Here is a 22810-nt window from a genome sequence, read left to right as displayed (position 1 = left end):
TTTTACTCACTTACGTATATGTAGAAACCATACGTACCAATGAGAATTATCCTAACTACTACATGTAAAATGTTTGAAAGTGACGCTTTCTAATAAACACGACAGTTTTTAGAATAACTTTTTTCTTTTAAAACAATAGACTAAGGCTAGTACACGGATATCTTTTTTTCTTATATAAATCCAAGCTTTATTTGAACCATTGATTTTACAATTTTTTTTTATTTCGATTGTGTTTTATGAGCACTGGTGTGTGGAGGCTTAATTAAAAAACAATTAATGAGTTTAAAGGAAGTTAAAAATAAAGCATCATGCAGTATCTTCCGTCCAAATAAAAAGACACACAATTGCTTTTAGCATAAAATCAACATTGTGTTAAGCTGAAAGGTTACTGGGTACAAAACACTTGACGTCACGAGATGCAAGTTTCAACTACTGCTTCCCAATTTACTGTAAGTACCTCTAAAATAACTGCCTTCAATTTTTTAAATGGCTCATTGGAGATAATTGAGCTTTTATTATAGCTTTATTCAATTAACTAAACTTTAAAGAATGTTTTAAAACTTTTTTTCTTCCGTTCTAGAAATCGATCGATTTTAGCTTTTTTTTTCTTTCTCTGTGCAATTCAATGATGAAGTTTAGTAAGACCACATAACACATATACAAGTGATGGCGCGCCACTGTTGCCAAGCACAACACCTTTTGTGTTAATTAAAATAAATATAATACAATAAGTTACATCGAACTACATTTAATATTATTTTTTTCCGCTCGAAGCTATTATTAAATTATATTCGCCCCTTGAAAAGAAGCTACGGTGCGTGATTAAATCTTTAATTATTTTTAGAATTATTTTTTTGCTTTACCAATCGTGTCCGAAATACCAATGGCCGCTTTACAGAAGTGAAGCAAAAATAACCTTTCATGTTAAAATTTAGCACAAAAACAAAAGTTAAAACAGTATTCGTTCATGATTAACGAAGTAACGTAAGGAAAGTAAAGTAATATTTCCAATCAGGCGGTCAAGCAAAACTCACCTGTTTCTGTTACCTTAGTTACTAAGGTTTCCAACCCTGTGCCCGCGGGCGCCATGGCGCCCGCTGAACGATTCGTATGTGCCCGCCTCTCACTATTCGACAGAATTTTGTTCATAAACATTATTTTAAAATATGATTTATTTTTATTCTTTTGTTACAGTTTTAATTTTTTTTTTGACTGCCTAGGTTTATTAAATATGTTCGATACCTGTCCCAACTTGTCTAGCGGCGAGCTAGACTGCACTATTTACGCTAGCCTGGAACGGCTAATGCCATTTGCACATTACACCTTGTACACGCAGAAAACCCAAAGTGAACGAATTGAACGAACGCCACGAACTGATCCGATGAACGCCGAAGGCGACAAATCACAAGGCACATAACTCTGATTGCTTCGGCGATCATCGGCTCACTTCGGTTCTTTTGTGTTTTGTTTACTTTCTTTACGTTTTGTAAATACATTTCTATGTGTGTATGCAATTTGAAAAAAAATTCCAAATATTTTTTTTTTATTTTGAAACATTTTTGTTTATTATTTACTAATACATTATGACTATAAGAAAATACGAAAAGAAAATAAATTATGGGAAAATGATAAGTTATGGAAGGAGTTTGTCGATTTAAAATAGGTGGTGCCCGCCACCCTACCGATATTTTAGAATGTGCTCTAGAGTAAAAAAAAAGGTTGGGAATCCTTGCCTTAGTATATGAAAGTATTGTGTGATCAGCCGAATTTACTTTCCCCTGCTTTGAATCAGGTTCTGGGTGGGTTCTGAACCGGGACACAAGCTTTGCGAGTTTCGGGTTATCAGTCGAACGCGCTACCTTTCGACCTCACCGTCCAGTATAAATATCGAAACTTCCGTAATATAAAATTAAGGGGGTCACTTTTATACAGGTAAATGTTACATACTTTAAACTAGAAACGCTATAAAAACCTGTATTAAAACCAGTGTTTCTTCCAGGAGTTTTTATCCCGGGGTGGGGGGCACTAAAATTTCCGGGGGGACGGACATTATTAAAAGTATATATTTTCTGTATATTTTCTGGCGTAACCCCCCCCCCCCCCCCCCACCCGGAAGAGATGCCTGCTGGAAGAAATTCTAATTAAAACACCACACCAACTCTTGAGATTATGTTGAAATGGGTAGCAGGGTTAACCTTCATAAAAGTTAAACTAACAAATCATGGTTTGTAATTGCGATATAAATAATCTCTAAAGATTTATAGATCTGTTTTTTTTTTAATACAAGAAGACCGTTCAAGATTCAATATTATGTTATCAGCTGTTACACACGGTATATATTTTGCTTGAATTGCGCTTCTACTGGTAAACGGGAAATCCCGAATTATGTTCCATATTTACACTGCACACAAATTATCTTATGAACGGATACAGTTGTTTTATTTATCATTGAACTACACTGTCTTTCTACAAGCATAGACATGTTGTGAAAGCTGGTAACTAGATCTATAACTGCCACAAATGTAAATACAGATGTTCATTACGTTTAAGGTAAAACGGGATAGCTGTTTATTTAAAACAAAAAAAAAACAACGAAAAAACAGTTATAAATAACGTTGTATATAAAAGCTTTTCAAACGGCATATAATTAGAAAATAAACACACGCATTGTCATTATTTTAATTTTTTTTTGGCATTAAGCCTAAAAAGTACCTTGTGTTTTATTACTCCTAACTGACCTAAACAAACATTAATTGCCGTTAATAAGCTGTCTTCTAGGTCGTAGATCTGTACAAAACACCATCTTGCCTGGCCTATCATCTGATTTACACAACCTACTTCTTTTACTTTTTAAAATTTTTTTATTGTATTTGAAGCTATTTAAAATGCAGAATATATTATCAAAAACTCACAGTCTTAGGGCTTTCACAAGCCCTAAGACAAGAAAATAAAACAAAACTTATTTATTATTATAAAATCTTGTCAGTTAAAGAATTGAAATGTGTTGAAGATATTTAACCTACCAGTAAATGTATATCCATCAACCCACTTCCATTATAATTATGATTTTATATATATATATATATATATATATATATATATATATATATATATATATATATATATATATATATATATATATATATATATATATATATATATATATATATATATATATATATATATATATATATATATATATATATATTGATTCAAACAGACTTGACAAATGGGTACCATAACGCATACGACACAGTGAAATCAGTATTAAACATACAATGTTACTTTAACAGCACCTTACCTGTCAGTCTCGGTTTATACGGTGTTTGCTTATAAGACAAAGTTATTGCGTGAATTTTGGTACGAGACCATTACTCGTCTTTGGACCAAACCTTCTCGTCAGAACAACCCTGGTGTTTGGGTTGCACTGGGGGTGGGGGTGCCCCCAGAGGCGTAGCGAGGGGGGGTGCGAAGCGCACTGGGTGACACCATTTAGGGGGGGGGGGGTGACAGCAAGGCAAAATATAGCAAAATATTTAGAGAAAAACTTGGGGTGCAAATCGAAAGTTTGAGGGGATGGGGGTGCAAATCCAAAGTGTGTGAGAGGGGGTACAAATCGAAAGTGTGAGAGGGGGGTGCAAATCGAAAGTTAGAGGGGGTGGGGTGCAAATCGAAAATTTGAAAGTTTTTCCCAGGGAAGGGTCGCTGCGCCTCTGAGGGGGGGGGGGGGTGACACCATAAAGTGCCGCACCGGGTGACACCCGACATCGCTACGTCACTGGGTTACCCTGACCTGGACGAAACCAGAGATCTAGCAGCAGGTATAATTGCTGGGAGATTAGCACGATAATTAATCCTGTTGCTAACAAGTAGGCCTGTTGGTTGAGAAGATAATGAGAGTATAACAAACAAAGCGATTTATTTTTGTTAAAGTGAATTGGTGAGAGCTTTATAAAACTAATTGGTCAGACATTTATGAAATTAACTAGTCAGATATGTGTAAAACTAAATGGTAAGATCTTTGTGAAACTAAACTGGTAAGATATTTATAAACTAATTAGTCAGATTTTTATGAAACTAACTGGTCTGCGTGGTCGAGTCGGTAAAGGTCATGGTCGCTAAACCGAAAAGTCGCTAGTTCGAACCCTCGGGCAGAAGAGGCTCCCTCAACCGGGCCATTTAACTCGTTATATATGTAGACAGATAGATAGATAGATAGATAATATTTCATTGTTTTTTTGTGTATTTTTTTTTTACATAGATAAGTGTGGAGCTATCAAACGTTGGCTTTTTACAAAACATTTCTGGATAACAATGATGCTTGTATGGTTGTTGGTTTTTCTTTTATTTCATCTTGGTAAGTTGTCGCTTACTTAAATGCAAAATATATTTCATATTTTTTTTAAAATGGCTGTTTGCTAATATTGGTGACATCTAAGCATTGGATATATTTTCATGATTTGAATGTGTAATATTGCAGGAAACGCCGACTCCGAAACCGAACCGAAAAACAATTCATATGTCGCCGTAATAGTGGATTTTGAAGTGGACTGTATCCAGTATAATTGTCTACATACCAGGAAAGTTTTCGGGTACTTCTGGCAGCCGCTCAAAGAAGCCACAGCAAGCTTTAACTCATGCGTCAGGCTCGACGTCTATTACTGCAAAACAAATCACCAGTTTAGGCGATGCCAATCTCGCAACTATTGGGACATGGTAAGTCAACGGTCTAGTGAAGCATCCTCTTTTGACTGAACGATCAAAGGGGTAGGTGAAGTAGAGTTCATGTGTTTCTTGACCTCGACCCACGAAGGAAAGGTGTGGTCAGCATTTTGCCAAGTCTCCTTTACTTTCCCTAGCATTAGTTGGGTGTCCATTAGAGCGGGGTGGACTCAGGGACGTTCTACTGACTTGGACCCGGATTCAAACAACCGTACTATCCTTTGAATAATCGCATTTGAATAATCGTCAAACGACTGTTTTCAAGCAGAAAATGACTTCTTGTAGTAATTCTTTAAAGCAAGAAATTATTAACCAATTATATAATTTAATTAATTAATTAATTGTTATTTAAATTGCGTTCTCGCAATTTAAATAACAAACAATGCATAGCCAACAATTTGGAAGTGAAAATGCTTTATTTAGGTTTTTATTAATATCTAAGTTTACTTTACAATTTTATATGCTTGTGCATGTAAAAGCAGTTTCTTTATTGAAAATTCTTGAAAATTTTAAGATTTAAAAAATAATCAATAACTCAGTTTTAAAATCTCATTTTTGTGACATTTACTTTTCGGCGACCTACCTTCGAGATAATCGACAAATATTAGACATCCGTTCAGACAAATGAACCAAGTCAGGAATACATTCAAGGATAATATATAACATAGAAATGTTAATGCTCAGGAATTTTCAAAACATAGCGACGATTTGTCCTGTCGTCAAATAAATAGCAACAGAATAATTCGCATCAAAATTGGACAAAAATCTATGAGATTTATGCTACGGGAGATCATACCTTTTAAATGATATTTTCTAAAAATCAAGGTATAGGCCTACGTCGCTATAGAACGTATTTTGACGGTTTTAATTTTTTTTAAATCAGCATTTCATTGCAAAATATACTTGAAAATAATTCTTATAGACACGTTATTTGTTTCTTTTTAGGCAGTTTTCATGTTTCTGAATAATATTTTTAGGAGGCGTAAGCCTACTCCTGTGTAATAGGTAATCAATTCTCATTACAAAAAATATATATTAAAACCAAAAGTAATTAAACGGTTAATAACGTAATAACGTTATTTCTTATGTGAATTCTAAGCAGAATTAATAGTTTGTTTTGAGTAGTATTTAGTTGAAAAAATTGTCAAAGAGCATTCCTACACCACTACGTATTTTGTTTGCTTGATTTATTTAGGTTTTCGGACATGAAAAGCTTCATACCTATTCAGATGTGGCTAGTTTGCTACACCTATGTATCCGTGATGAACCAGTTCAGAGGTGGATAGCTTGCTTGACCTGTGTTTTCATGATGTAGCATTCGAACCATTCCAATTCCGACACGGAAAGTTAGCCTCACTTTGGTTTCCGTGATAAAAATAGCCTTAAACCACACAAACTAAGATGTGGTTAGCTTGCTTTCACCTGTGTTTCCGTGATGTAGTTCCCCTTAACTTTAAATCACACCAGTTCAAAATGTGGATAGCTTGCTTCACAGAGGTTTGTGTGATGAAACTCCCCATAGCCTTCATAGCATCCAATGGGCTATTGGCGCATAACATACTGACGCGCAATACTTAAATATGTTGGAGTTCATCTTCTCTGATATAACAATTCTGAGAAAAGATGACGTGAGAAGATTGGATCACGTAATACTGGAATAGAAACTTCATAGCTACATATCATCTGCCTATGTTGAGTATATAGATAAGGTAATCAGGGCCAAGGAATGCTCCTGGTGGAATTTGAGTCTCTTTTCTTGCAGTCGATAGCTCAGGTTATAGGGACTTTGCAGATCTTTTAAGACTTCATTGTTAAATGTGTAACGTTTATTTATTTTGATTTTCAAAACTTTTGCAGCTCTGCACCGTTTGGGAATTCTGTAACAGCAACGAACACTGTCCTAATTTGGAGACATTGGCGTGTCAGTGTAATAGCATTGGCGGCAACCGATACTACTTTACCTTCAACCCGAGGAACTATAATTGGCTGAAAATACTTTTCATTGAAGGGAAAGAGAACAAGGTAGAAGAGTCGCATATCATCGCAGAAAGCCCAATATTTCACGCAAAAAACTATCCAGGTTCGAAAAAATATTCTATTGTTTGCATTCAGTGATGTTCTTATAGTATAACCATACGCAAAAGAACAGATTTCGTATAAGATCATTATAAAACTGATAATTATCTTTGACGGAATATAGCCACACAAACACACACACACACACAAACATATATATATATATATATATATATATATATATATATATATATATATATATATATATATATATATATATATATTTATATATATATATAAGGCACGTGTGTTTACATTTGTATAATCTATAATAATAGTTTCGCTGTCTGTCTGACAAGAACGCTTTGTCTGACAAGAACGCTCTGTCTGACAAGAACGCTCTAGAGAAAACACAAGCAAAATAAAAACATGCACAGTAATTCGAAAAACGAAATATGACGTCGACACATTTAGCATAGAGTAGAACACAGTAATATGACGTCATTGATTCTCGCGTAAACATTGAAAAAAAGGAAATTTTGTCTAATCTAAATGGTTTGCGTGAAGAGTTTCTTGCATATAATTCTTCAGGTAGGGGCGAAGCCCCAACCCCCGCGTAAGAACGTCTGAGCCCCCCCCCCAATTAATGTGTCTAATCTAAAAAGTGGTTTTCTTGCAATTTCTTTAATGCAATTCTTCGGGTAGTGGCTAAGCGCGACACCAGTGTTTCTTTCAGACTTTTTCCTCCCCGGAGAGGGGTGGGGGTAATTGAAATTTTCGGGGGCGGGGGTAGAATTTTCGGGGAGGGGGGCGGACACTGGAAAAAGTATATAATTATATTTCGTTGAATGGGACGGTAGACATGTTTTTTTTGGGAGTTGGGGGTGGGGGGTGGGGGGTGGGGGTGGGGGTGGTGTGTGTGGGGTGGGGGGGGTGGGGTGGGGTGGTTTCCTCATCGATACTCTATAATAAAATTAACGCCTATGTAACAAATATGGTTACCAGCCAAAGGGGGATAAAACTATGAAGTTTTTATTCATTGGGTTGCGGCCCCTGTGGGACTGCAACTGAACTGTTGACGTTTTTTTATGCTTTTGTGAGCGAAATTACCTGTGTTCCATGTCATGTGACATGTGCCTAGTCGTGTCGCACACGCAATGCTGCTGTCTGTGGACCAAGATGTAGACCTAATGAAGGTAGTGTAGATATTTAAATTATGTTTGTTAAAATACTTACTTATGTATTCCTGCTAGTGCTGCATGTGCACACTAGTTAGGGTGATGTATTAAATTAAGTATTTATTTTGTAGTACTACTTATTGGTACTTGTTGGCAGTACTGTGTACTGGCCGAAAACATAATTTATTGTACCCGTGTATATTGTAGCTTACACGTGGTGTTGTCCTGAATGTAACTTTTTTATTTTACATTTGTTTTAGGGCTACAGTTCTTTCTGTTTCTATTTTGGTCTTTTGGATTGTTTGGATCTTTTGGTCTATCTTGGCTAGTTCGTTTTGTGTTGCATCGCCGTCATGGCTCGATGCTATAAATAAACGAGTACTTGACAACAACTGTCGGTGTCGGTGTATACTTAATCTCAGGGTCAGCCCGTCTTAAACCACAACACCTCAGTGGGTAAAAGCATCCCCACTGAGTGAGGGTTACACCTAATTATTGTGTCTAATCTAAAAAGTGGTTTTCTCGCAATTTCTTTAATGCAATTCTTCGCGTAGTGGCTAAGCGCAACACCAGTGTTTCTTTCAGACTTTTTCCTCCCCGGAGAGGGGTGGGGGTACTTGAAATTTTCGGGGGCGGGGATAGAATTTTCGGGGAGGGGGCGGACACTGGAAAAAGTATATAATTATATTTCGTTGAATGGGACGTTAGACATGTTTTTTGGGGGGTGGGGGTGGGGGTGGGTGGGTGTGGCTGGGGGGTGGGGGGGGGGTGGGGGTGGGGGGTGGGTGTGGCTGGGGTGGGGGTGGGGGTGGGGTGTGTGGGGTGGGTGGGGGGTGGGGTTGGGGGTTGGGGGTAGGTGTGTGTGGGGGATGGGTTGGTTTTAGTTTAGAGAAAAGAGACAGCACTATCAACCTAGCGCCCGGTGTATCCTTCCTCAACGGGCCATTTTTCTCGTATATGTATATACGTGCTTTATATACAAATATATGCATATCTGTAAAACTTAATTATAACTCCATTTGTGAGTATATATGCGTTTACAATTGTATGTATATGTATATAAGTATCTTTATATACAAATAAATGCAAATACAATATATATATATATATATATATATATATATATATATATATATATATATATATATATATATATATAATATATATATATATATATATATATATATATATATATATATATATATATATATATATATATATATATGTATATATAGGCCTACATACATATGTTACGGTCAAAGCCCGAAATGCATGGCCGGCTCTCTTGGCCAAATTCCGAAGAGCTTTACACTGAGAACGTATTTCGTACATTGGCCGACCAATGCGCGCACTGGCCAGGACGTACTGTAATTGCAGCGAGTGTAGTCTTTGCCGCCGGTCAGTGATTATGAAGATGCGATGGTTCGTAATGATTTTTCCTCAGTAGCAACGGACGACAATAAGAGCAGTTTTTCGTGAAGAATTAAAAACTCATTTCTAGCATACCATTGTTTTGGAATACCATGTTCCATTCCTAGCTTGTAGAAAGTGCCCGCGACGCCCATGACAACTGCAATACCGCGTCGTGAATTACCGAGACCGTTATCAACATCTGGTATACGGATGTGAACATTCTCCCACTTTAGTTTAAATTGTGTATCTGATTTTGTTGAGTTTGTTGAAAACCTTGAGTTTGCAAGCTAGTATGAGCTGCTGACCCGTTGTTCATGATTTCTTGTTTATGGTATCATAATCTGCAAGTAATGTTCCCTCCGTACCCTTCGTCTGCATATTAGCTATTCCGAAAATTGCATGAACATCATTGCTACAGGATCCACAAGAATGGGCTGCACTACATTATTTTTCACATACTACACAGAACCTATTGGCCACGCAACTGCTCTGGACGTTCCGCCACGGCAGCAGATGTGTTAGCTGAGGATGTCGTTGCATTTATGGAAACCTCCATTTCTTGTTCAATGTTCTCAAGATCTTCCACAGTAACTAAATTATCTAGAGCCTCTCTTGGTAGGTTTTTGTTTGGCACCCAAACAAGGAGTCATATGGCGATTTGCTGGATTCCTTACCAGTGTAGCATCGAACGTTCTGTCTTATTGCACGTGGTCGGTGACGCCGACTGTCTTGGATTTTGTTCTTTGATGATTGTCTCACCTCATCATCATGTAGGACGATATCACACACAGTAGTAGCCCATACATGGAAACTAATAAGGGTTTAGATTTTTGTTCTGCTATGTCTGTCTCTTGGTCTGACGGTTCTCTTGGTCTATGTCGCACTGCATATAGAATGCTATATAAACAAGAGCCAAACAATACGTTACTCATAATAAAACCGCACCGAGAATAATGAAAAAGCGATCACAGCTTAGTCAAGATAGGACATTGGCCAGAACATCCCGGCCAGTGCGCACATTGGCCGGCCATTGTACGAAATACGCTGTCAAGTTTAAGCGCTTCAGATTTTGGCCAGTACGTCCCAGCCAGTGCGCGCATTGGCCGGCCAATGTACAAAATACGTTCTCAGTGCTAAGCTCTTCGGGCTTTGGCCAAGAGAGCCGGCCAATGCGCACATAACCGGCCAGTGCGTGCTTTGGCCGCACTTCGGGCTTTGACCGTAATATATATATTATGGATATATATATATATACATTTATCAATATATATATATATATATATATATATATATATATATATAGATAGATAGATAGATAGATAGATAGATAGATAGATAGATAGATAGATAGATAGATAGATAGATAGATAGATAGATAGATAGATAGATAGATAGATAGATAGATAGATAGATAGATAGATAGATAGATAGATAGATAGATAGATAGATAGATAGATAGATAGATAGATAGATAGATAGATAGATAGATAGATAGATAGATAGATAGATAGATAGATAGATAGATAGATAGATAGATAGATAGATAGATAGATAGATAGATAGATAGATAGATAGATAGATAGATAGATAGATAGATAGATAGATAGATAGATAGATAGATAGATAGATAGATAGATAGATAGATAGATAGATAGATAGATAGATAGATAGATAGATAGATAGATAGATAGATAGATAGATAGATAGATAGATAGATAGATAGATAGATAGATAGATAGATAGATAGATAGATAGATAGATAGATAGATAGATAGATAGATAGATAGATAGATAGATAGATAGATAGATAGATAGATAGATAGATAGATAGATAGATAGATAGATAGATAGATAGATAGATAGATAGATAGATAGATAGATAGATAGATAGATAGATAGATAGATAGATAGATAGATAGATAGATAGATAGATAGATAGATAGATAGATAGATAGATAGATAGATAGATAGATAGATAGATAGATAGATAGATAGATAGATAGATAGATAGATAGATAGATAGATAGATAGATAGATAGATAGATAGATAGATAGATAGATAGATAGATAGATAGATAGATAGATAGATAGATAGATAGATAGATAGATAGATAGATAGATAGATAGATAGATAGATAGATAGATAGATAGATAGATAGATAGATAGATAGATAGATAGATAGATAGATAGATAGATAGATAGATAGATAGATAGATAGATAGATAGATAGATAGATAGATAGATAAATAGATAGATAGATAGACAGACAGACAGACAGACAGACAGACAGACAGACAGACAGACAGACAGACAGACAGACAGACAGACAGACAGACAGACAGACAGACAGACAGACAGACAGACAGACAGACAGACAGACAGACAGACAGACAGACAGACAGACAGACAGACAGACAGACAGACAGACAGACAGACAGACAGACAGACAGACAGACAGACAGACAGACAGACAGACAGACAGACAGACAGACAGACAGACAGACAGACAGACAGACAGACAGACAGACAGACAGACAGACAGACAGACAGACAGACAGACAGACAGACAGACAGACAGACAGACAGACAGACAGACAGACAGACAGACAGACAGACAGACAGACAGACAGACAGACAGACAGACAGACAGACAGACAGACAGACAGACAGACAGACAGACAGACAGACAGACAGACAGACAGACAGACAGACAGACAGACAGACAGACAGACAGACAGACAGACAGACAGACAGACAGACAGACAGACAGACAGACAGACAGACAGACAGACAGACAGACAGACAGACAGACAGACAGACAGACAGACAGACAGACAGACAGACAGACAGACAGACAGACAGACAGACAGACAGACAGACAGACAGACAGACAGACAGACAGACAGACAGACAGACAGACAGACAGACAGACAGACAGACAGACAGACAGACAGACAGACAGACAGACAGACAGACAGACAGACAGACAGACAGACAGACAGACAGACAGACAGACAGACAGACAGACAGACAGACAGACAGACAGACAGACAGACAGACAGACAGATAGATAGATAGATAGATAGATATATAGATATATAGATATATAGATATACTAGCGTACCCGAACCCCGCGCGTTGCCGCGAGGATAGAAGAAAGTTTGACGAAATAAAATAGGATTTCACCAACGCGTTATCAATTATAATTATATGTTCTTAGACGCGTGACCATCTTTTCTAAAAATGAGTTATTTAAATGTAAACAATGCCTGCGCTTGGATCATAAATATCAGGACACGGGTTTACCTACACTACCGCATGAAAACCTTGAGTGTACATTAACTTTGGTAAGATGTTGAGAATACTCCTGGGGAGGTTTTTGCGCAAAAAATATTTCAAATTCGCAGGGGTGGCGCCCCGACAGGGCGCGATTTGTTTTTTTCTATATACGGTATATAAAAATAAAAGTCGATTTTGGTTTGGCATCGTTCATTCTATAGCCATGAGACTTTGGGGAGTTCATTACTCTAGGGAAGGGTTCTGTAAAAAAAAATAATGTTTAATTTTGCAAGGGCGGCGCCACCGGAGGGTCCGATTTTTCTCTATATACGGTATATAAAAATAATAAAAGTGAATTGCAGTGACACCGTTCATCCGATAGGCATGAAACTTTGGGGACTTCATTATAAAACTCTAGGGAATGATTCTGTAAAAAAATACTTTTAATTTCGCAAGGGCGGCGCCACAGGAGGCTGCGATTTTTCTCTATATACGGTTTATAAAAATAAAAGTCTATTTCGCTTTCACACCGTTCATCCGTGTACCATGAAACTTTGGGGAGATGATTAGATCACTCAATGGTAGGGTTCTGCAAAAAAATGTTTAATATTGCAAGGGCGGCGTTTTTTCTCTATATACGGTATATAAAAAATAAAACTCGGATGCGGTTCATCTGAGTGCCATGAAACTTTAGGGAGTAGATGAGAATACTCCCAAGAATTTTTCTGCGAAAAAAAAACTAAAGTTTCTTATGGGCAGCGCCATATAGGGTACAACTTTTTTTCTATATACGGTATATAAAAATAAAAGTCGATTTTGGTTTAGCATCATTAATCCGATAGTCATGAGACTTTAGGGAGTTCATTATACCACTCTAGGGAAGGGTTCTGTAAAAAAATCATTTTTAATTTCGCAAGGGCGGCGCCACGGGAGGGTCCATTTTTTCTCGATATGCGGTATATAAAAATAATAAAAGTGAATTGAAGTGACACCGTTCATCCGATAGGCATGAAACTTTGGGAAGTTGTTGAAAATATTCCTGGGGAGGTTTCTGCGAAAAAAAAATATTTCAAATTCGCAGGGGCGCGATTTGCTTTTCTTCTATATACGGTTTATAAAAATAAAAGTAGATTTTGGTTTAGCATCGTTCATCCGATAGTCATGACACTTTAGGGCACGGGTTCCCAATCTGGGGGTCGCGACCCCCCTGGGGGTCGCGAAAGGCTTTCTGGGGGGTCGCCAACTGGTATACTAAACCTTAGTAATTTGAAACAAAACATAAATATTTAGAAGAATTTTTGAAATTCGGCTTTACTAACATCACTGGAAAGGAAATAGAGAAGAAGCAAAGCGTACTGTACAAAGTTGTTCTCAGTCACGAGTTTATGAAATCTTCAAAACTAAAACCTCATTTGAGACGAGTCATTCGAAACACACCAAAAAAGATATGGAGTTCTTTCGTCGGTATGAAGCTAGTTGCAAACGTCAGAGACTTGATCGAACAGAACGTTTTCACCAAGAAAACACAGCATTAGTGCAAGCATCACATGAAGTCGCGACAGAAAATGTCAAGCAAAAAAAAAACAACACAATAGGAGAAAATCTCATCAAACGCTGCATGTTGAAGATCGTGAAGTTAATTCTTATATGTCCGTAGATGTTAAATAACACATTTTTATTGAAATTAAGCTTTCACCATTGTTTGCTTTTCAAGTTGATAAATCAACAGTCGTTAGTTCGTGTTCGCAGTTGCTAGTCTTTGTCTATATTCATTCAGATGATAGCAAAGAAGAGTTGCTCTTTTGTGAAGATAGCATGGAGAAAATAAATATTTTTTTAAAAATTGGATGATTAAAATGGGTTAAAACGGCTGTGAGGGCTTGTGCGGATGGTGCACCATCTATGTTTAGGTAAAAATCGGGCTTTCAGAAAGCAGAAAAGATTTCGCTCCCTAACCACTACCCTCACCAATCGACATCAAGACTCCATTGCTGGTATAAGTGGTAAATTATATAAAATCTGGAGCCTTCAAAGAACTGAGCAAAAACATTAATATAGATCACAAGGTTCTGCTCTTCTACACTACAGTGCGCTGGCTGTAAAAAAGAATTGTTGTGAATCGTGTTTTTTAATTGAAATCTGAAATCAAATTGTTCTTGGAAATGCAAAGGAAACAAGACCTTTTGGTATACTTAAAACGACATAGAGTGGTTGGAGAGAGTATCATACCTAGCAGATGTGTTTGAGCATCAAGATAAGCTTAACCTGAAGCTTCAGGGAAAATGAACGAATATTATCACTTTCCATGATTATCTCGGGGCATTTTACGGGGCATTTTATCAAAGCTGCAAAATCGGCAAAGAAAATAAATCTTGGAAATATTGTAAATTTGAGAAACTCTGCAGTGTGGTAGATGAATCTAATTGTGAGATTATTAAAATTTTGAAAGAAGAAATTTCTGGGCATCTTGAATCTCTTGAAAACGAACTGCAGCGCTATTTCTCTGAGCTGAAAAAAAAGAATCTGCATTTACGCATTACCCATTCTCTTCTTCCCTCGATGTTGCCAGCATTCACGATGAATTACAAGATGAATTCTTTGATTTGTAGAATGATTCCGCGTAAGATAAAAAACTGCACACTCAATTTTGTGTAGTATTCACCATTCATTCCGAAACGTAAAATTGATTGACTTTTAGATAATAGATTTTCAACACTATTTTTCGATTAAAAACAAAATTAAGATAATGATAATGACATATGTTAGCGTTAACAAAAAAAAATACTTAAAAGAAAATTAACCGCGAATGTTTAGTGAATAGTATGCAATTTTACTCATGGTATTAAAACAGTTATCAACAGTAATTCATATTGAAAGTCTACCAAAAAATCTTATTTTAGTGCTTATTGATTTCCATAATAATTTCGGCTTTTTAATTCTATGGGGGGTCGCGGGTCACTTAATTTTTATAAAAGGGGGTCGCCACTCGAAAAAGGTTGGGAAACACTGCTTTAGGGAGTTAATTATACCACTCTAGGGAAATGTTCTGTGAAAAAAAATTTAATTTTGCAAGGGCGGCGCCACGGGAGGGTCCGATTTTTCTCTATTTACGGTATATAAAAATAATAAAAGTGAATTGCAGTGACATCGTTTATCAGATAGGCATGAAACTTTATGGAGTTCATTATAAAACTCTAGGGAAGGATTCTGTAAAAATCATTTTTAATTTCGCAAGGGCGGCGCCACGGGAGGCTGAGATTTTTCTCTATATAAGGTTTATAAAATTTCGGTTTCACACCGTTCATCCGTGTACCATGAAACTTTGGGGAGATGATTAGATCACTCAATGGTAGGGTTCTGTAAAAAAAAATATTGTTTAATATTGCAAGGGCGGCGCCCCAGGGTGGGGGAGCGATTTTTTTCTTTCTCTATACACGGTTTATAAAAAATAAAACTCGGATGCGGTTCATCCGAGTATCATGAAACTTTAGGGAGTAGATGAGAATACTCCCGAGAATATTTCTGCGTAAAAGAAAACTAAAGTTTCTTATGGGCGGCGCCATACAGGGTACAACTTTCGTCAATACACGGTTTGGCGCCCAGAGTATTAGAGCGACTATGTTGGCACTTGACTTCCGTTAATCGAGCGTCCTGCATAGCGAGTAAGTAGTACTACTATATTCAGCGGTAAAACTACTACAGGCTTCTAAAAATAACTTTGTAACGCGAGGAAATCCTTCTGTACAGTTTCGTCACCTTGCGAAAGATGAAAAAATAACTTTTTGAATATGAGGAGCCTACTGTAGAGTTTCGTCACTTTGCGAATGATGCAATAAGCATCTATTATTAGACAATCCAGTCAGAAATTGAGATCGAGCATCTAATAATAGACCATTAGTAACGCTAGCATATTGCATCAGTCACACTGATATTTAAAACACGTCAAATAATTTTTTTACGTGATAAAGAAAAAATTTCTGTTCATTTGTGTCACTTTAGCGAATGACGAAATCTGCATCATTATTTACAGGATGCTATTGGCACGCTGGGTTATCCTATGAGCACGATGGCGCCTGTTAGTTTTAAGGAGCCAGGGGCAGTACGCTGCGCCTATACGGTAGTGTAATCGGGGGAGTGGCGGGCTCCTGAGAGCGCCCCTCTACGTCCCTGACACATGGGTGGTCACCGAAGTGTGTTCTACCTCATTATTTCGGTGAGTGATTAATGTACACTCAAGGTTTTCATGAGGTAGTGTAGGAAAACCCGAGTCCCGATAATTATTATCCAAGCGCAAGCATTGTTTACATTTAAATAACACAGCTTTCGAAAACAAGGTCACGCGTCTAAGAACATATAATTGGTAATGCATTGGTGATATCCTTTTAATATATTTCGTCTGACTTTCTTCTATCCCCGCGGCAACGCGCGGGAGACGCTAGTACGCTAGTATATATATATATATATATATATATATATATATATATATATATATATATATATATATATATATATATATATATATATATATATATATATATAAAGCAAAGTGGTCGGGTGCCCGACAGGGCACTTCCCGGCGCCGCAGGCGCGTCAAATTTGGCACGATGGTGCCTTGGGGCTATAGAACACGATGGCCGGTGAAGGTTTGCAGAAAAGTCTAAGGTCAGGGTCAAAACTGACCTCGACTGACCGGCACCTTATATGGACTATATTACGAAAAAAAAATTCCTCCGACGACACCCCTTGATATTTTGTGAGGTGGTAGAAGAACACCTAGGGGTGTCACAAAAAACTCGGCATATCTGGGAAAACTTCGTAAAGGGGTCAAAACTGACCAGTTGTATTTCCCTATATAATATTTGTATTTTATGGGAAAAACAGAGGGTCATTTCAACGCAGACTTTAGGGTACTTAAACTCAGTATATCTGGCTAATTTTTTGCATACTCTTAGGTCAATGGCTTGACCATTAGGGAAAACTGTCGGTTACACTCAAAGCCCTCGACGAGGGCTAAAACGTACCCGCGAGTGAAATTCTCTTTATATGAGCTCTATTACGACCCTGGAGGGTAACAAAAAAACTTTATTCCCGTCGGAAACAGCCATTATAGTCGTTAAATATGTTCATATATCGTAATTTCTTATATAAGCAAACTATATAAGTAAACAATGACATTCGTCATACGTTCAGTTTTCAAGGGAGGTAACGTTTTTAAAAATTATTATTTTTCAAATAATTGTATACTATTTTAAACAGAAACAGAAAATGACGAAATATAGCATTTGTTTTAGTACAAAATTAAGTTGTTAATTCAGTTACGTATTCTAATTAAATAAATCTAAAAATTTCAAAAGGCAATGTAATATAAACTATGAGATATACTGTTCATGGAACCTGTGTAGTTTTAATTCCATTTTGGTTATACATTGCGTACTTTCCAATACTTCTCTGAGAACGGAATTTAAATAACAAACAAAAACATTTTTCTAAAGTTAGCATTACTGTTTAAATTGAAGCACTCCATACCCAATCCATCGCTAAATAATTAAGTATTCGAATTCTCAAATGTTTTTTAAAAACCTAAGCGAAGCTAGGCAGTATGCCTAGTATATATATATATATATGTATGTATAAAGGGTTATATAAATATATTCTAATACTTATTCCAATATACATCAACAGATTTTTGGGAACCAATTCCAAATACAAATACAAACCGTCTCCCCAGCACTCAAAAGGGGACAAGCGCTCATGTTATTTCAGGTATGGAATGCTCTTTAATTATTTCATTTGCATTAAAGATGGTAAAATTAATACTTATACTTTAACCAAATGTAGTCTGTAACTAATGTCCAGAAAAAAGAAATTGACCGATGAACGATTTCACAAAGACCATTTTCCGAACAGCTTTGTTTTTAATTAATTTTTTTTTAACTCATAAAAATATTAGTCTACAATACTCGGTAATTAACGATATAGATATAATGACCATGTAAAGTTTCTAATTTCGAGCAGAGCTTGCTAAACTTTAATATGTTTTGTGCGAAACATGTGTCAGTTTTTATATAAATAAATATTATTTCATATTTTAAGCTATTTATTTTTAATGTAATGTATATATATATATATATATATATATATATATATATATATATATATATATATATATATATATATATATATATATATATATTTAATCAGATATCATAATATTGAAATAAAAATGATTGTGGCTCTTTAAAAACTGTGAAATATGGTAAATTGTAACTTTTGGCTCTTCCGTCCCAAAAGGTTGCCGAACCCTGACCTAGGCTTACCCGTACTTTATTTTGACTTTTTCTTAGTAAAATGTTTATAATTGTTGCATTTTAAATACTCTTGAAGCGAGGCCTAGAAAAAAAAGGAGCAATGTCTTTGTTATCAATGGGAAACATGTTCACAATTATTATTTTAGTTTGATAAGTTATGTCTCCCTGGCCAACGTGACTTCGAATTTTTAGCGAGAGAGCACGAGACTGGCAAGCCCTATTGAGATCCCTCATACAGCACTCGGAAAAATCACGCATCAAATCTGCTTTGATTATAAGTGTATAATTGGAAGCCTACAAAACTGTAGGTGTTCGGTTATATCTAGAGAGGCAGGCCCTTGTATTAAAATCGGTTTGCGCCGTGTTATATATGCCGGTAATTTCATAGTACACACTAGAAGATCGACAATAAAAATGTGCAGTAGAACATATAATCTTAAATTGAGCTTCCGAAAAATATTCTTGCTTTATAATCTTGCTCTATATTCCTGCTTTATAATCTTGCTGATAATCTTCATTTATAATTTTGATTTATAACCTTGATTTATAATATTGCTTTATAATCTTGCTTCATAATCTTGCTTTATAATATTGCTTTATAATCTTGCTTTCTATTCTAGCTTTATAATCTTGCTTTTCTAATCTTGCTTTATAATCTTGCTTTATAAGCACACAGATTGAATCAAACGTTGAGCCATTTGCTAAACATGAAGATAGATGTGATAAAATCAATAATTAACTGAATTTTGCAAATAAAAGTCTCATCTAAACTAGCTACAATTGATCGTAAATAAAGAATGGAAATAAATTATAAATTCAGAAAATTATAATACTGATCAAATTGTATGTATCATACAGTCTCAGAGGCAAGCGTTCTAAAACATTTTTTTTTTAGAAAACTTATTTGCAAATATATTTTTCTGATTTTTAAAAACATATCCAGTTTTAAATGCTTAAAAACGATTCTAAAAGCAAAAAAAAAAAAGCTGTTCAAAATAACGTTACGCTTGAGAAAAAAATTATTTTTTCATTCATGGAAATGAACAAAAAACTCTATGTGATGTTGTATTAAATTAAAAATGTATTTATATTATTTTTTCGAGTTTTTTTCCCTTGCACTGATCGCTTTTTGGCGATTGCCAAAATGCGCTGCCGTATATTCGGGCAATAGACCGTGAGAGTAAGTTCCCCCCCCCCCTCTCCCACCCCCGGGCTTGCGTAAGCTTAATAAAATTTAAATAGAGCAAAATAATCCTTTAAAAAATACTTTGGGCCAAACAATTTGGAGTTTTCTTGAAAAGACATTATCGAGTAAAACCCTAGTTCGGGACTATTTATATATTGCTATGTTTATTTATATATTGCTATGTTTACATATTTTACAGGATGGATCGTCGCAACTGGAGCAGTGGTTTCAGTTGCTCTGGCTAAATGTATCGGTTAATCCTAATTTTTGAGAAGAGCTTCATGTCCGTGAAGTTTGCACACACAACGCTGTGTTATAAACGATATCTATTTTTAAAACTCGATTGCAAAAAAATGTGTATATAAATATTAGTTTAAGATGTTAAATACATACATGCAGTATTTCATGTATTATTTAATACAAAAAACCACTTTTGTGGAATGGGTTGTTAAAAATTCACATTTCAATGACAGGAAATGAATTTGTAATGTTAAGAACTAAAACAATATTTAAAACAGATTAAAAAAACCATCTTCTTTAGTTCATTTAATTTTTTGATTTTACTTACCCATTTAATTTTGAAGTAACTAGTAAAGTTAAAATTGAAAACTCGCACCTGTAAGTTATATTTTATACCTGTAAGCTATATTTTAATTGCTTACATTTTATGAATTTGTAGATGCAAAGAAACGAATAGCTAAAAAATGTACTTTATATTGTATTTATAGTGTAAAACTGAGCTAATGTTGAAAGGAAACTTACAGTAAAATTCCGAAATAAACTTCTGTGATTCCAATAAAAAATCAGTATTGTCTGTCTTTTACTTTAATGTATGTAATTATTGTTGACTTCTTTTGTTTTCAGTTTTTATGTGTTTTATATTTAATGCATTCTGTTAACAATTTACCACTTTAATTTAGTTTAAAAAACTGAAAATATTAAATCTTAATTAAAGAAATAAAATAATGAATTTTATTATTTTAAAAAGACTACTAGCAATATTTCTAATTTTTAAAAATGTTCAAATTATGCCTTTGTTCTATGTTAAATAGTTTTAGTTGTCTTAAGTTTCTTGTTCTCAGTACTTTGTATCATTACAGATCTTGTATCATCACACAGCTCTTGTATCATCACACAGCCCTTGTATCATCAAACAGTACTTTGTATCATCACATATCTTGTATCATCACACAGTGCTTGTATCGTCACACAGTGCTTGTACCATCACACAGTGCTTATATCATCACATAGTGCTTGTATCATCACATAGTGCTTGTATCATCACATAGTGCTTATATCATCACATAGTGCTTGTATCATCACATAGTGCTTGTATCATCACATAGTGCTTATATCATCACATAGTGCTTGTATCATCACAGATCTTATATCATTGCACAGTGCTTGTATCATCACATAGTGCTTGTATCATCGCACAGTGCATGTATCATCATACAGTATCATCACACAGTGCTTGTATCATCACATAGTGCTTGTATCATCACATAGTGCTTGTATCATCACAGAGTTCTTGTATCATCACACAGTGCTTATATTATCATAAAGTACCATCACACATCGCTTGTATGATCACACAGTGCTTGTATCAACACACAGTGCTTGTATCATATTCATCACACAGTGCTTGTATCATCAAACAGTGCTTGTATCATCACACAGTGCTTGTATCATCACATAGTGTTAGTATCATCACACAGTGCTTGTATCATCACATAGTGCTTGTATCATCACATAGTGCTTGTATCATCACAGATCTTATATCATTGCACAGTGCTTGTATCATCACATAGTGCTTGTATCATCGCACAGTGCATGTATCATCATACAGTATCATCACACACTGCTTGTATCATCACACAGTGCTTGTATCATCACATAGTGCTTGTATCATCACATAGTGCTTGTATCATCACATAGTTCTTGTATCATCACACAGTGCTTATATTATCATAAAGTACCATCACACATCGCTTGTATGATCACACAGTGCTTGTATCAACACACAGTGCTTGTATCATATTCATCACACAGTGCTTGTATCATCAAACAGTGCTTGTATCATCACACAGTGCTTGTATCATCACATAGTGCTAGTATCATCATACAGTGCTTGTATCATCACACAGTGCTTATATCATCAAACAGTGCGAGTAGCATATTATGTGAATTCATTATGTATTCGAAATCTTTATTCCGTGAGATCTTTTGTATTTGAGATATTTTGTCTCTAATATTTTGTCTGATATCAGTGAAAAAGCTGAGAACGCAGAAATCTAAATGTATCTTAATCAGTATACTCAATATGGTAATATTTAGTTGTGAATAATTTATAGCTAATGAAAAAGTACAATGTTTTAGTATAGAAATACGTTAATTGTAGCTTAATCTTCAATCTAACCTTTCCAGTATACAAAAAAAATTCATAAAAAACGTTTTAATAACAAGCTTTTATGTAATGATGCACTAAAAAGTAGAAAATAAATTATAGACTACTATTTAAATAACTATAAAGAAAAGCGTGGGTCACTTTAGTATCTATTGGATACCTTTACTAATGTTAAGGAAGACACCCATGCTTTTCTTTATAGTTATTTAAATAGTAGTCTATAATTTATTTTCTACTTTTTAGTGCATCATTACATAAAAGCTTGTTATTAAAACGTTTTTTATGAATTTTTTTTTCAGT

At 35.4% G+C, this 22810-nt stretch overlaps 1 protein-coding gene across 2 annotated transcripts; it reads left to right on the top strand.

The window, feature by feature from the left end:
• Nucleotides 1–2450: 2450 nt before the first annotated feature.
• LOC131929901 (uncharacterized) lies at nucleotides 2451–20892 on the top strand. Of its 2 annotated transcripts, XM_059286281.1 has the most exons (6): nucleotides 2451–2550; nucleotides 4262–4357; nucleotides 4481–4716; nucleotides 6580–6802; nucleotides 18292–18372; nucleotides 20303–20892. In XM_059286281.1, exons 2-6 carry the CDS (start codon nucleotides 4315–4317, stop codon nucleotides 20359–20361), a joined length of 642 nt encoding a protein of 213 aa, XP_059142264.1. In that variant the 5' UTR covers nucleotides 2451–2550; nucleotides 4262–4314; the 3' UTR covers nucleotides 20362–20892. The 2 variants fall into 2 exon arrangements, with proteins under 2 accessions (XP_059142264.1, XP_059142265.1); XM_059286282.1 differs by lacking the exon at nucleotides 18292–18372.
• The last annotated feature ends 1918 nt before the right edge of the window (nucleotides 20893–22810 follow it).

This window comes from Physella acuta, unplaced genomic scaffold (genome assembly GCF_028476545.2).
Source record: "Physella acuta isolate Inbredline_101_S28 unplaced genomic scaffold, ASM2847654v3 ptg001690l, whole genome shotgun sequence".
Classification (NCBI taxonomy): domain Eukaryota; kingdom Metazoa; phylum Mollusca; class Gastropoda; family Physidae; genus Physella; species Physella acuta.
This window is presented reverse-complemented; position numbering and strand designations above follow the sequence as displayed.